The sequence below is a fragment of the Fulmarus glacialis genome, unplaced genomic scaffold (assembly GCF_000690835.1).
Source record: "Fulmarus glacialis isolate BGI_N327 unplaced genomic scaffold, ASM69083v1 scaffold44001, whole genome shotgun sequence".
NCBI lineage: Eukaryota > Metazoa > Chordata > Aves > Procellariiformes > Procellariidae > Fulmarus > Fulmarus glacialis.
The window spans coordinates 5,947-19,871 of NW_009191677.1; the positions used below are offsets into that span (position 1 = coordinate 5,947).

The following is a 13,925-nucleotide window of genomic DNA, read 5'->3' on the forward strand; positions in this document are numbered from 1 at the left end:
TTGGCATACCCACAGCTAAGTCCCCATCTGTTTTGGGGAAGAAGGCAGTAGGAGCTTGCGATGGGCTTCATGAATTGCCATGTTGCACAGTCTCCATTTGTAGCCATTGTGTACTGTGCTGACAGTGGCAGTGTAATTCTTTTTCCTATCTTTTTTTCTTGAATACACCTGGATTTACCTGTACATGTGCTGAGTAGCAAGCCTCATGTGAAAGGAAGGGGTTTTGTAGTACCCAAGAAACAAGTTGCATGAAAGATGAATTGTCTTGTATGGTTGCAAATGGATCCACAGTATGTACCTGAGCATCTCTTAAACAGATTCCTGACCTATCGAGAGCAGAGGTGGCCTCAAAGTGCCCTGTGGCAACTGGAATTGTATGAATAATTAAATGGAAGAATGTCTGTATTGTTGTGTTTGAGAAACAATGATACTTCTAATTCTAAGCTTATGGCAAGAAGGTTGGTACAGTTAGTTTCTTGATGTCTGTGTGAAGAGAAGACTAAGCCACATCATTGTGTTGAGCACAGGAGGCAACTCCTGCCTGGTTTCCTTAGGGTGCAGATGATACAAAATTGGAAGTTTGATATAGCAGAGGGCTGTGCTGCCGTACAGAGGGACCTTGGCAGACTGGAAAAATAAGCTGACAGGAATCTCATGAAGTTCGACAAAGGGAGATGCCAAGTCCTGCACCTGGGGAGGAGTAACCGCATGCCCTGCTACAGGCTAGGGACCGGCTGGCTCTAAAGTGGCTTTGCAGAAAAGGACTAGAGGTCCTGGAAGACATCACGTTGAACATGAGCTGGCAAAGTGTCCTTGTGGCAAAGGCCAGCGCTATCCTGAGCTGCATTAGGAAGAACGCTGCCAGCAGGTTCAGGGAGGTGCTTTTTCCCCTCGATTAAGCTCTGGGGAAAACACATCTGGAGTGCTGTGGCTGATTCTGGATTCTCCAGTAGAAGGAAGACATGGACTTAATGGAGTGGGTCCAGAAAAGGGCCACAAAGACCGTTAAAGGTTTGGAGCGTCTTTCATATGAGGAGAGGCTGAGAGAGATGGGATTATATAGCCTTGGGAAGAGAAGGCTCAGAGAATCTTATGGTAAAGTATACAAATGCCTAGTGGGAGGGAGCAAAAAAGATGGAGCCAGATTATTTTCAGTGGTATCTGCTGAAATAACAAGAAGCAATGGGCACAAACTGAAATACAGGGATTCCCTTTAAACATAAGAAAACACGTTTTGCTGTAAGGGTGACTGAACACTGGAACAGGTTGCCCAGAGAGCTGTGTGGTCTCCATCTTTGGAGATAATCAAAACCCAGCTGGACATGGCCCTGAGCAGCCTGCTCTTGCTTGCTGTGAGCAGGGGGTTGGAACTAGATGATCTCCAGAGGTGCCTTCGAACCTCAGTGATTCTGTTGTTTGGTGACTGAGAACTCTGGAGTAATTTTCCCTGCTGTATTATAGTAAAATTATAACTCTGCATAGTATGAAGGAGCAGATTTCCTGAGAATACTATTTGGCTTCCCTTCCAAGTGACCTGTGTTAGAGTTCTGGGCATGCTGTTTCTTCTGGGTCAATATCCCAGATTCTAGATGCAGAAATGCTGCCGAATTTCTGCATGTGTCTAGTAACTTCGGCACTAGAATCATGGAATAGTTTGGGTTGGAAGGGACCTTTAAAGGTCATCTAGTTCAACCCTCCTGCCGTGGGCAGGAACATCTTCAACTAGATCAGGTTGCTCAGAGCCCTGTCCAACCTGACCTGGAATGTTTCCAGGGATGGGGCATCTACCTGGGCAACCTGTTCCAGTGTTCCACCCTCATTGTAAAAAATTTCTTCCTTATATCTAGTCTAAATCTACCCTCTTTTGGTTTAAAACCATTCCCCCTTGCAGGACACAACTTATCTTTCTTATAAGCCCCCTTTAGGTACTGAAAGGCTGCAATAAGGTCTCCCTGAAGCCTTCTCTTCTCCAGGCTGAATAACCCCAACTCTGTCAGGTTTTCTTCATAGGAGAGGTGTTCCATCCCCCTGATCATTTTTGTGGCCCTCCCCTGGACCTGCTCCAACAGGTCCATGTCTTTCTTGTGCTGAGGGCTCCAGAGCTGGACTCAGTACTCCAGGTGGGGTCTCACCAGAGCAGAGTAGAGGGGCTGTATTTTTTTAATACTTCCTCTTAAAAATATCAGCTGTTGTAAGGGGAAGTATAAAGTGTCCAAGTTACAGAAAATCTATGGCAGTGATTATCCTGTTATTTATGAGGCCTTTGCAACACATCATTGTACAGCTGGACACTGGGGCTTATGCACTGTACCAAAGTCTGCCCAGGTGAACACAGTAAATGTTGGCAGTCATGACTCAAATGCGATGCTAAGCTGATTGTCCAGTGTGGGCTGTGCTCTTTACTATCCTGCAACATCTAGGTTTTTACTAAGAAGAGGAGGAGGGATTTTCTTTGGAAAACTTTATTTGGCAACGTTTTATGCCTATGAGGTTTTCCTGGATATTGAATGTAAGGGCTTATATTCTGACTCCATTTTTTTACCCTAGGAAGTCAAAACACATCAGTCTGTTTTAGATATAGTAAAATCTATGACCTTAGTTCAAAGTTACTCCAGCAGAATGAATCCTAGCATTGGTGACTTATTAATGTAATGCTGCTGCTTCTGAATTGCTGGTCTTGTGCTATTTACTACAATTTTGGTTGGTGTGTTTAATCTTTTGTGCCAATTTGATGTGTTGCTAATCCTAGAACTTGTGAAGATAGTCTTGAGAAGTTGCGAAGACTGCGGGGAACTCCAACTCATGCGGCTTCTTGAGGGAGAGCCCGCATAGCTGCTTGTCTTTTGTATGACCATACAGTGCCTGTCAATCTTCGACAGCAGATTCTAGCAGCTGTCAGTCAAGGTGGCACATCACTCTGCGTCGCTAAGGTGTTGGATGTTGTGCAGTTGCATCAATGCTTCTGCTGACTAGGGGAAGGGGTTCTTATATTAGCAGCAGTAGGCCCCACAAGACTCACTGTTTTGACAAGAATCCATACCTGTTCTACATACTCAAGCAATTAGTATTGCAGTGTCTTCAGCACCTCCCTGTGCGGTCTGTTGTTAAACGGTTGTTCTGTTAAGCTGTTCCAGAACAGAACAGGCTCTCACATGGATATATTACACGGGAGGGCTGGTAGGTAAACTGGTTCCAGCAGAAAGCATGCATCTCTCTCTCAAGGATTTTTATGTAGTAGCATGCACCACTTGGGACATTGGGATTATTGGCTTTGTAGGAGGTAGTTTATATGCATGCTGAATGCTTCTTTTAATTTCTTATGCTTGGTCCTGTGCAGTAAGGAGGGCACAGATGGGAGTTCAGCTGGGCTCTAGGTAGCTTGATTTGCTATTGCGGCATTCAGGAGAGAGAGAGAGACTGATGACTCATCAAGTCAGGTGGTTATGCCTCTGCTGTGTGTCAGAAATTTCTTTCCCCTCTGCAGCAGGCTTTCTCATCCTTCTGTGTAGGGGCACCAGAAGGACAATTATTTCCTAAGTGGTGGTGCTTAACTGCTGAATTCTGGCTTTGCTTCATTGGGCCTGTGGATTTTTGTTAGTCCCTGTTTCTGCAAAATAAGGTAAGAATCTGTGTTTATATGATAAAATAGTCATGGCTTTTTGTCCTTGCCAAAAGAAGGCTCCTTCTAAAAATCTCACTGGAATCTTAATTTTGAAGAGATCTTTGTGGTAAGGCAGTTCATCGTGTAAATTCAGGGACTGATCAAATGTTTGAAGCAAAACCGGGGAACAGTAATAGAAAACATGTTTCTCTGGCATTATGAGCGGGATGGTTACATTTTTGGGGCTACTGTGTAGCCAAATTGCTGTGCTGGGGAGAAATCCAGATAGAAAACTCAGATCATTGGCCCTTTCTTATTTAATTATTACTATAAAATTACTTTAATAAATCACCTTTCAGTCAGAGATGGTTCTGCAGCAAATAATATTTTGATTTCTGGCACTGTTAGGCAGAATATGACCATGTTAGAGCTTAAGAGCATGTTTAAAATCAATTGTTGAACTGCTTAAGATGAGGAAGATTCCTGTTTATAAATTGTAAAGAATACAAGATGCATCTTTGCTCATAAGGGAATTAAAATTAAGCTAATACCCTGTGTAGGTGTGCTAGTGAGTTTTGTAGGAGTGGATTGCATATAGTGCCTAATAACCTGTGTTGGCGAGAGGCCTATGAAAGGCTGTAGGAACTCGGTAGATTTCTAAAATGGCTAGCTACCATGGCTTCTGGGGTAAGTACATGCTGCTTGCACACACATAATGTTATGTTTAGCAAATTCTGATGTGCTTTAGGGAATTTCATTTTAGCTGAGTATTAAAAATGAAGACATTTAACAGTGTAGGTAGGTAAGGCAACATTTCTGCCCTCAAGGACTTTTCCATCTAAAATGAAAACCTGTAATGCTAATACACAAGCACAAGACAACTATGCAGAGAGAAATAACAGCATTTTTTTTTTTTTTAATTTGTATTTAATGTTAAAAGGTGTGTCACCCCTTAAAAAAGAGGTCAGCTTGGCTGGGTGAGCACTGGCTTTTTAGACTGTGTGTGCTTTGTTTGGAGGCGTATAGGAGATGAAAAAAAGAAAGGTGAGGAGGAATTCACTGCATCTTTTACACTTGGAATATTTAATAGATATGTGTGTAAAAGCAATTGGTGCAGATGCTAAAGATCAGGACAAAGACAGGGTTTATTGGTGTGTTGCTAGGTGGCCTAGCAGAGGAATCCCATTCCCTTCTAGTTGGCTTGGCCGGTAAGTGGGGAAGGTGGCTGTAGGAAGAGAGAGGGAGCAGAGCAGCCACAGGAACAAGAGAGGCAGGTGCTGGGTGTCAGGATGCTGCTTTAACTGCAGAATGACTGTTCTGAGGTTCTTATTTGGGTCTCTAAAAGATAAACAGTCGCTTCAAGTGGCGGTCAGTTGACCTGGAGGTTTTGGATACGAAGAAAAGTTAATTTAAATTGAAACTGGCCAGTGTTCTTCCTGCTTTTCCTTGCCTTTGTAAATTGACTTTTTCATATGGAACTCTGTACTGTCTAATTGCCAAACAGCATCACTAATTCAGTTATGAGAATTTGGTTCAGCTCTTTCTTTATAGTGCTTCTATAGAAGATTTTGGTAGTAGGCCTCTAGAGATTGTTCTGTATCATGGTATGTTGAAGTAAATGTTTTGGGTGGATTTATAAGACCAGCTGTTTTTTTCAGTACGAACAGTAATTGTGCTTGAGTTTTGCAATGGTTTTAATTATTAAAAGTAAAAAAAAAAAAGAGGTAGGTAGCCTGATCAGAACCAGCTCTTAGCAGGTGCTCAGGAACTGCAGATTGCTTTGCGAGGGCCTCCCCTCTGCCATTTGTCAGAGGAGACTTTTGAGAAATAAGCAGTGAAATTAAAATTGTCTTCTGGGCCTAAGCAACAGGCAGCTTTAAGGGGTAAACTATCATTATGGAGAGTGGAGGGATCTAACAGATATCTGACTTGGCCTTCGAGCTCAAGTGCAGTTAGCAGTTCCACTCCAGGCTGGTGGTGACTGAGTCATGATCAACTGTTGGGGTGGCTGTTGTGAAATGATTCAGTGGTAGCCATGTTACACAATCCACTCCAGCAGGACGTGGAGCCTGGAAGAAGCTATTCATTCAGGATGAATAAGACTTTGGAATCATTGGAGATCCTTTTCTTACAGAGCAGAGCCACCGATTTAAAACATTTAGACTGGTGAAGAGGCTGAAGGGCAGAGGATTTGTAGTATAGTATTAAAAAGCTGGAAAACAGTCATAAGATTTTAAGAAGAGCAGATGTCGGCTACCTACTGCTCCTGAAGAACAGGCAGAAAAGCATTCTTTAATGATAGTGGAAGGAGTGGCAATGTAGTTGTCTTCCTCATTGTACTCGAGGCAGATTTTTCAAGCCCAAATATGCCTCTGTATTTGCTGCCTTGCAGATGATGCCAGGTTAGGTTAAGCTTCTTGCAAGGACTGTGAGTGTCAACACATGATGCCTCACATGATTCATATCACCGAACCATGAACTTTTGCTGGATAGGCCCTGTTGGTACGCAGAGAGCATTGTATGCTGGGATTGCCATACCACACCTTTCACCAGTCCTGTATCATAAATGTGTCAATACAGCAGAAATGGGTAGAGAATTGCCTTACAGTTCTCTAACACTGATCAGTTTCCAAGGTAACGCAAAGCATGATAAGGGCTGACAAAGCAAAACCATTAAATACTCTTAGCAGCACCAGAAGCAGGACAGCCCAACTGTTGATTACAGGACAAACCTGGATCAAGGAGGTCTGTTTCTAAAACAGCTTTTCCTGTGCTGGTTGTTTAGATTCTCTAAACAGTTACTGGCAAGAGATGTCAATGTTTCACTGTGGCAAGTTGGTTTTTTTGGCCATTATTCAACACAATTCTTCTATAATGCTCCATGAGTTTCACTGAGAGCAAGACTGCATAATACCTAGCTGTGAGGCATATAAAGAGCACTCGCATGTTTGTGTGCTCGTGAAAATGTATGTTTCTTCCTCTGAACACTCTGATTCAGCAGCCTGAGATAGCAAAAACAGAATTTTCACAATTAATATTTGTATTACTGCCTTTTAGAGACTGGTGGCAGTAAAGCAGTCCCAGAACATTCCCTTGCTCACTCAGAATAATGGAAAATTCCGTGTTTTGAAGGAGGCTAGATGAGATATGGAAGACAGAAGAGATTCTCCATTGTTTAAATATCCTGTTATTGGGCTTGAAAATAGTCCAGCGGTGTTTCGGCATTTTTGGAGTGTAACTGTTTCACTCAGCAGTGTTTTGGGGAGCATATTATGGAGTGATGTTCCACTCCTGTGTTTCTGCAATAGGGGATGTTAGTTCTTTTGTTTGTTTAAATGAGTTACTTTGTAACTTTTTATAGCTTTAAAATCAGTGTGGTCAAGGTTGCTTCAGGCTATGTGAGTTCAGAATTCTTCATTTCAGAATTCTTTCTAGCTGGAAACAAGGGGAGAGCAGAGGGGAGGAAGAGGAAGAACTTACTACATGCGTGTATTCTTCAGAACGGACTCTTTTCTTTTTCCCTTCTGTACAGTTGAACAGGCAAAATGGAATTCTCCAAGCTACCCAAAATCCGTGATGAGGACAGAGAGGCTTTTGTTGGCTATGTCCATGGAGTCTCGGGACCCGGTAGGTATTATTTTGTAAAGGAAATCATAGGTTCTGTTTCATGTAATGTCTTGTTAATCTTGTTCACTTGGAAGTGAACTTGGAAGTGAAGCAGAGAAGTACAGTAGAGCTCTGGGTGGGGCTTTTTCTTTTTTTGGGGGAGTGAACTTGGAAGTGAAGTAGAGAAGTATAGCAGAGCTCTGGGTGGGCCTTTTTTTCTTTCTTTTTTTTGGGGAGGCTTTTTAAAGAAGGATCACTGACTTAGTCTGATAAAATACTAAGAAACACACTAACAAGATGTTACTGCTAATTAATCTTATTTAAAGATGTAATGAGCAAAAGCAGGATGATTAATAATAATAATAATAAAAACAAAAGGCAGTACACTTTCTGGATGAGATAAAGCCACATGGTCGGCTTTATGTTGGTTGGCTGTGTATTAAGCTTCTCTAAAAGGGTGAGAGATGCATAGTCCATTCTCACTGAAATGCAGTTTGACCCTGTGCTCTCCGGAATACTCGGTCCCTTGCCAGTGTCAAGCTCTTCTGTGTTACAGCACCGTGGGCTGGAGGAGCTCAGCGAGGAGCTGCAAGGGTCAGAGAAGGTGGCAGAGTGTGGTGGTAGTGCAACTGGGAGGAGGAGGACTCTTCCCCCTTCTTAATCAGCTTAAATAGTTTCTTTAGGCTCTGATGGTCACAGCTTTTGAATAAGTGCAGACTCTACCGGCTTTTCTGCTCCTTCCTGCATTCTCTTCAAAAGATGAAGGAAAGGATGGGAATGTGAGAACAGAAGAATAACATGTATTTTTGTTAATGCAGCTTATTCGATGAATGAGAAACTCTCTTGGCTTGTGTCTACCTAAATAAATGCCTGTTCTTTAACTGTCAATTCCTTATCTACAGAAGTGGTCCTTAAAAACAGTTTTAAACTGATACAGCTTTCTTTCCTGAGAAGTGGAAAATGTATTTTTGCGTAAATACATGAACCTGTGTGCAAGATTGATATTATAATATTAAAGACATGATAAATTTTGTCCTAAAGCAGCTAAGCCTCATGTATGACCTGCTGAAAGCTAACTCAAAACAGTAGGTTTCAGGCCCAAAATGTGCTGTAAAATAGTCTTCATCTGTTGAAAGTTAATTTAAATGGCTCAAGATATACATCACTTTTCTACAAAGTAAAAGATCAAAATAGTGCTTCCTTAAAAGCTTTGTAGGCATCTGCCACTCCAGATACAAGGGTATGTATTGCCTTCAGCAGGTGCCTTGGCTTGATCTATGCATGGAAGTAGTTTGTTATGTTAGCATCCAGATGCTCCCAAGGTAAACAGAAGTTTGAGTGGCTTGAAAATGCTGGTCCCCAACCACAGGTTTATGTAACTACTAGGTATCAGGTGAGCTTTTGCCATTTTTTTGTACATTTTTTATTTAGTCAGATGTGAATGTGGCCCAGCTGACTGAAAAGAAGTGCCTATGTAACATGTCTGTCAAAGTTCACTGTGTCTCTAAAACCCTAAACATTTGCCATCTGTCAAGATAGATAAGAGAAATAATGGCATTAATTGTCTGTGAACTACTACATTCTGATAGTGTCTTCTAATTGGGCATAAAGGAACAGTGTGAAAAGTGCAAGGAAACTTTTTCTTTTGGCTTTTAAACTAGAAATATCAGGATTTGTGACAGCCAAGTTATCCCTTTTGTGAAATCAAGAATATGCTTCTGATCTGGGTGAATACCAGGCTTATGCTGTGCAGCCCTTACTAACTTCTGATGAGTAAATTTCCTGAGCTGCAGGAAAAATACTCACCTATGTGTCTGTCTTCTACAGTGGTCACGGCGTGCAACATGGCAGGTGCCGCTATGTACGAGCTGGTACGAGTAGGCCACAGTGAATTGGTGGGGGAGATTATCCGACTGGAAGGTGATTTGGCAACTGTCCAGGTGTATGAAGAAACATGTATCCTTTTCACTGATCCCTCTGGGCCTGCCAGACTGCGCGGTCCAGAACACAGTGGTGACTAGGGTGAAGAAGATGAACAAAGCTGACTGGGACCAGCGCTTGGTACTTCTGATGCTGGCAGGGAGAAACATCTGTTCTGCACATCTTTTGTAAATTCTGATGGTTTTGAGGTAAATCTTATCTTGCTTGGCTGTGTACCAAGGAGAACCTTTTTGATTTTATGTGGAAGTAAAATTATGAGTATCTTAGAATTTAAGTTCATTTTAATATAAATATTACAGCTCCTTATTAAGGAAATTGTTTGACAGATGTCAACCATAAATGGCAAAACTGCCAAGCAGTATTTGTTGCGTTTTTTCTTTGCTTTTGAAAACTATGTTTGTATAACACTTAAATGGAAATGTAAAGTGGGCAGGATGCTGCCTTCTGGGCAGAGTATTTTGCCAGATGTAATAGATTACGTTTTTGCTTCTGCAACGTGCTTACAGAATCTTGGTACAGCTAGGACGCAGCATGTATTCTAAAATGTAGTTAACTTAAAATGTATTTTCTATTACGCATATATGAGAGAATGTCAGAAAAGAAGTTACAAAACTTAAAGCCAGACCTTCTTTTTTTTCCTCATATTCTTTTAAACTTAAGAGTTGGCTCTGTGTATCTGTAGAGGCTAGGAAAAAGCCTGTGCTGGCTCCCAAAGCTTTGTTCTGAGGAGCTGGATGGTGAACTGGTGACTAGGTCCTGTCTATACCTAATAGTTTGTCGTTTTAGATGGCATCATCATTGTAATATCTAGTAGCCTTCTGTCAGTACATGGAACAGGTTTGAGTATAGTTTACTCTTAGGTTCCTGATGAGAGGGCTCTGTCACAGGGCTCTCTGAAGTCAACTTGCATTTAATCTCTTGAGTCTTGCTTAGGGTTTTGGGGGTTTCTTTTGTATTCTAGCAGGGCCTTTTGCCAAACTGCTGGCCCTTTGCAGAGAAGTCCATTGCGCATCTTTGGAGCTTAGATAGTGCATAGACTGGACAACTTGATATCGGAGAGGAGGGAAATAATGCTGGTCTTGGACAAACTCCCTTTAAAATTAGATTGCTGTCAAAAAGGCTGTGCAAGGTTCAAGGTCAAAACAGTTGTGCTCTCTAACAAATTCTGAAGCGAAAAATTATATATTTCATAACATTGCCTGACTTTAACAATCAAACCTGTTTTCTAGGTTTGAAGATTTAAGAAATGCCTGACATTTCGTCATCCTGCTGCCTGGCACTCCAGTAAACTCATCCATATAGTTGACTTGAACTAATGATAGTAAAGCAGAATATTTACCCTTACTTTGCCTCTCTGGAGGATGAGCAACTTTGTTGCTTTAGCAATTTCAGCTTGAGTTTAATGTAAAGTCTACATGCTTCTCAAATGGTGATGCGTAATATAGTAATAAAAATATTACCTTAAAGTCAGAAAGGTGGTTTTACAGTATGATGTTGTGAATGTGATGCCTTCTGCCCTGTTTCTTTCCCTTTCTCTGGAAGAACTTTTCCTCAGCAAATCTTTAGCTGGTGTCTCTGTAGGAGATCCTGTACTCCGTACTGGCAAACCCCTGTCAGTGGAACTAGGGCCTGGCATTATGGGAGCTATTTTTGATGGTATCCAGAGGCCTCTCTCGGACATCAGCACTCTGACCAAAAGTATCTATATCCCTAGAGGTGTCAACGTGTCAGCTTTGAGCCGAGATGTCAAATGGGACTTCACACCCTCCAAAAATCTGCGGGTAGGTTCTGACAAGCCTGTCTTCCCGTCTTGCTTCTCTATCCCCAGAGCTTGGAGCCAGAGCAGAGCGCCAAGGCTATGACTGCTGGGAGCTATGGTTAATGCTGTATTAAGTTTGTAAAAAGGAGTGCTAGGAGGCGGTAGTGATGAATGAGACTAGTTGGGGATCAGCAAAACTTACTTAATGTGACTTACTGTGTGTTGCTGCTGCATATGAGAAACTTGCAAAGTTTTAATGTATTTACAGAACTATAAAGAGCTTAGTGGAATTGCACTAAGCATTAGCAGGAGCAAAAAGTTACTTGAGCAAAAAGAATAACTGTAGCACACATTTCGTGAATGGTGAAGATAGCCTAAGAGCTGGAAACTGTCACTGCTTTAGCCCTTGGCATCTTCTTTTTTCCAACCCTGTGGGTTAACATATGCTATCCTCTCTCTGCTCAACACATTAAACTGAGAGGTATAAAAGAAATGAAAATTCCTTGTATCAGTCAGTAATTGCTACTGTCTGTGCCTTAAAAGGGCACCTGAACCCAGATAGTGTTGCTAGCAATGTGGTGTTAGTGTAATGAGTTATGTAAATTGGCTACTGTGCTGTAACAAGGCATTTATAAAGGGAATAATCACAGTGCTAGACTTAAAGCTATAGTTATTTTATACAGTTCTTTGTCAAGGTTCTTTTTTAAAACTGGAGTTCTCACTTATGACTAATAGACCTGTTCTGATTTTAGGTTGGCAGCCACATCACTGGTGGAGATATTTATGGTGTAGTGAATGAAAACTCGCTTATCAAACACAAAATCATGCTGCCCCCACGGAACAGGGGTACAGTTACATACATTGCTCCGCCGGGAAACTATGACACTTCAGTAAGTCTCCCAAACAGCAGTTGCTGTTGTATTCCATGTCTCTTTCATGAGATTGATGGAATCTTTCTGTTCTGCATGATGCCAACTAAAAAGTGTTTCATGCAACAGTTTGTCTGACTTCATGATCACTTCTGCTACCCTGCCTGCAGGGTTTATATGATTATCTTGTGCGTTTACGTTCTATGTATATGGCTTTCCAGTGGCACTTCAGTATGCCGTGTTTGCTGACCTCTGTGGGGATCTACAGTATCTTATGAATATGTAAAATTCAGTTGCTCTTCAGAAGCATGTTTTTAATTAAAGCTTCATCTTGCACTTTTTCCCCCTCAGTAGCATTGTAAATATGGGAAAGAGCCTTCCCTCGGGAGGGGATGGTAGCGTGTTGAGGTTTGGAGAAATCTGTGGTGGTATCAAAGACCTAGCTGTGCAGAGTAGTTGAGATGAGAATTTGTGTGCTGGTCCAGTGCGCAGCTGTTTCCTTACTTCAGATGTCTGGTGATGTGTGTTAGGATGTTGTCTTAGAGCTGGAGTTTGAAGGTGTGAAGGAGAAGTTCACTATGGTCCAGGTCTGGCCTGTACGTCAAGTCCGTCCTGTTACTGAGAAGTTACCAGCCAATCATCCTTTATTAACTGGCCAACGGGTCCTGGATGCCCTCTTCCCGTAAGTACTACCTTTTATTTTCTAGCATGTAAGAAATCTTTCTTTTAGGGGGAAGCAAAGGGAGGAGGCCTTAAATTTTTTTTAAGGGTGAACAGACCGCAAGCTTTCACTATGTATCACAGCATAATCTCAAAAAATATTTAACTGAATTCCTCATATTTCTATATTTGGCAGGAGAACCTACTAGTGGAAAAAGGAAGATAAGTTTAACAAGATAGTTCTAGTGCATTAATCTAGAAAAGAATGGACAAGCATAAACTTAACATAATCACACCAAACCTACAGAAAGGGTAGAACTTTCACGCTTGATACCTCTATTTGAACACATAAGTTGCATCTCTTTCCATGGTCTTGAGGATGTATAGTTCCCAATGGTTTTGGGGTCACCACTTACGAAAACTGTTGTACTCAAATGCAAAATGCTCGTTTAAGCAGCTAACTTCCAAGACACTGAATTCAGTAATTTTGGTCCTAAAATATTGTGCTGCTTATTCTTATAATGCACAGCTAAGTACAGTTGTTCTTTTCTTAGCATTTGCATTCCATCGGTGCTTCCAGCTGTGAAAACTGCTACGCTGCAAGCCTGAAAGTCTAGCTGTTGTACCAGCATAACTCATGAACTTCAAGGGCAGTAGAAGAAAAGGATAGTTTATTCCCTCAGTCTTTTGGTTTAGTGAAATACCTCTGTGCTTCTCACTCAGAACACTGAATGTGACTCTTGTCACTCTGCTTTTAATTAGGGAGTTTTATTGGAAAACATATTCTAAGATGGGAAAGAGCTGGTTTTGAGTTCCCTGCAAATCAAAGTCCTTTTTCTTTACTCAGGTGTGTACAAGGGGGTACAACAGCGATTCCCGGGGCATTCGGTTGTGGGAAGACTGTGATCTCACAGTCTCTCTCAAAATACTCCAACAGTGATGTCATCATTTATGTAGGCTGTGGAGAACGAGGAAATGAAATGTCTGAAGTACTGAGAGATTTCCCTGAGGTTAGTATGGAGAATTCATGGAGAGTAAACCTTCTTGGGAAGACTTGCTATTGTGCTGGTATTGAATAAAATATCATATTGGTAGAGTGACTTGAAATTATCTTCTTACCTCCCTGGTGTAAGTTCTGGCTGTAGTAGCAGAAATCCCTTTTGGCTCGTTCAAGAATGATTTCAGTGGCCCCTCAATAAACATCTAGACCAGTTTTTGGGTTTACCTTCTAGCTTGTTTAAAATAAAGCCAAAATGAATGACAGGGTGTAATTTAGCACAGTTGTAAGCACCTTACCTTTCACTGGTAATGTCTCTAACTTTTCTAACTTAACCATGCATAGCAAATGCAGCATCTCTATTTACGGGGTGCAGGGTGGTGGTACAAACAGTTACCAGATGCTAGTCTGACATGTTAGGCTTTGGAATACCTTCTGAAGGAAGTAGAAAATGCCTGGGTTTAAAAAAAAAAGGGGGGGAAAAAAAAAAAA

The 13,925-nt window shown here is 41.6% G+C and overlaps 1 protein-coding gene across 1 annotated transcript; it reads left to right on the forward strand.

The window, feature by feature from the left end:
* Positions 1 to 3,520: 3,520 nt before the first annotated feature.
* Positions 3,521 to 13,504, forward strand: LOC104083335 (V-type proton ATPase catalytic subunit A-like; the record flags this gene model as incomplete). The annotated part of the gene is made up of 7 exons (XM_009586785.1): positions 3,521 to 3,619; positions 7,134 to 7,228; positions 9,035 to 9,163; positions 10,715 to 10,929; positions 11,660 to 11,797; positions 12,307 to 12,458; positions 13,284 to 13,504. Coding segments are annotated over exons 2-7 (937 nt in total), but the record flags the coding sequence as incomplete, so codon positions are not given.
* Positions 13,505 to 13,925: the final 421 nt, after the last annotated feature.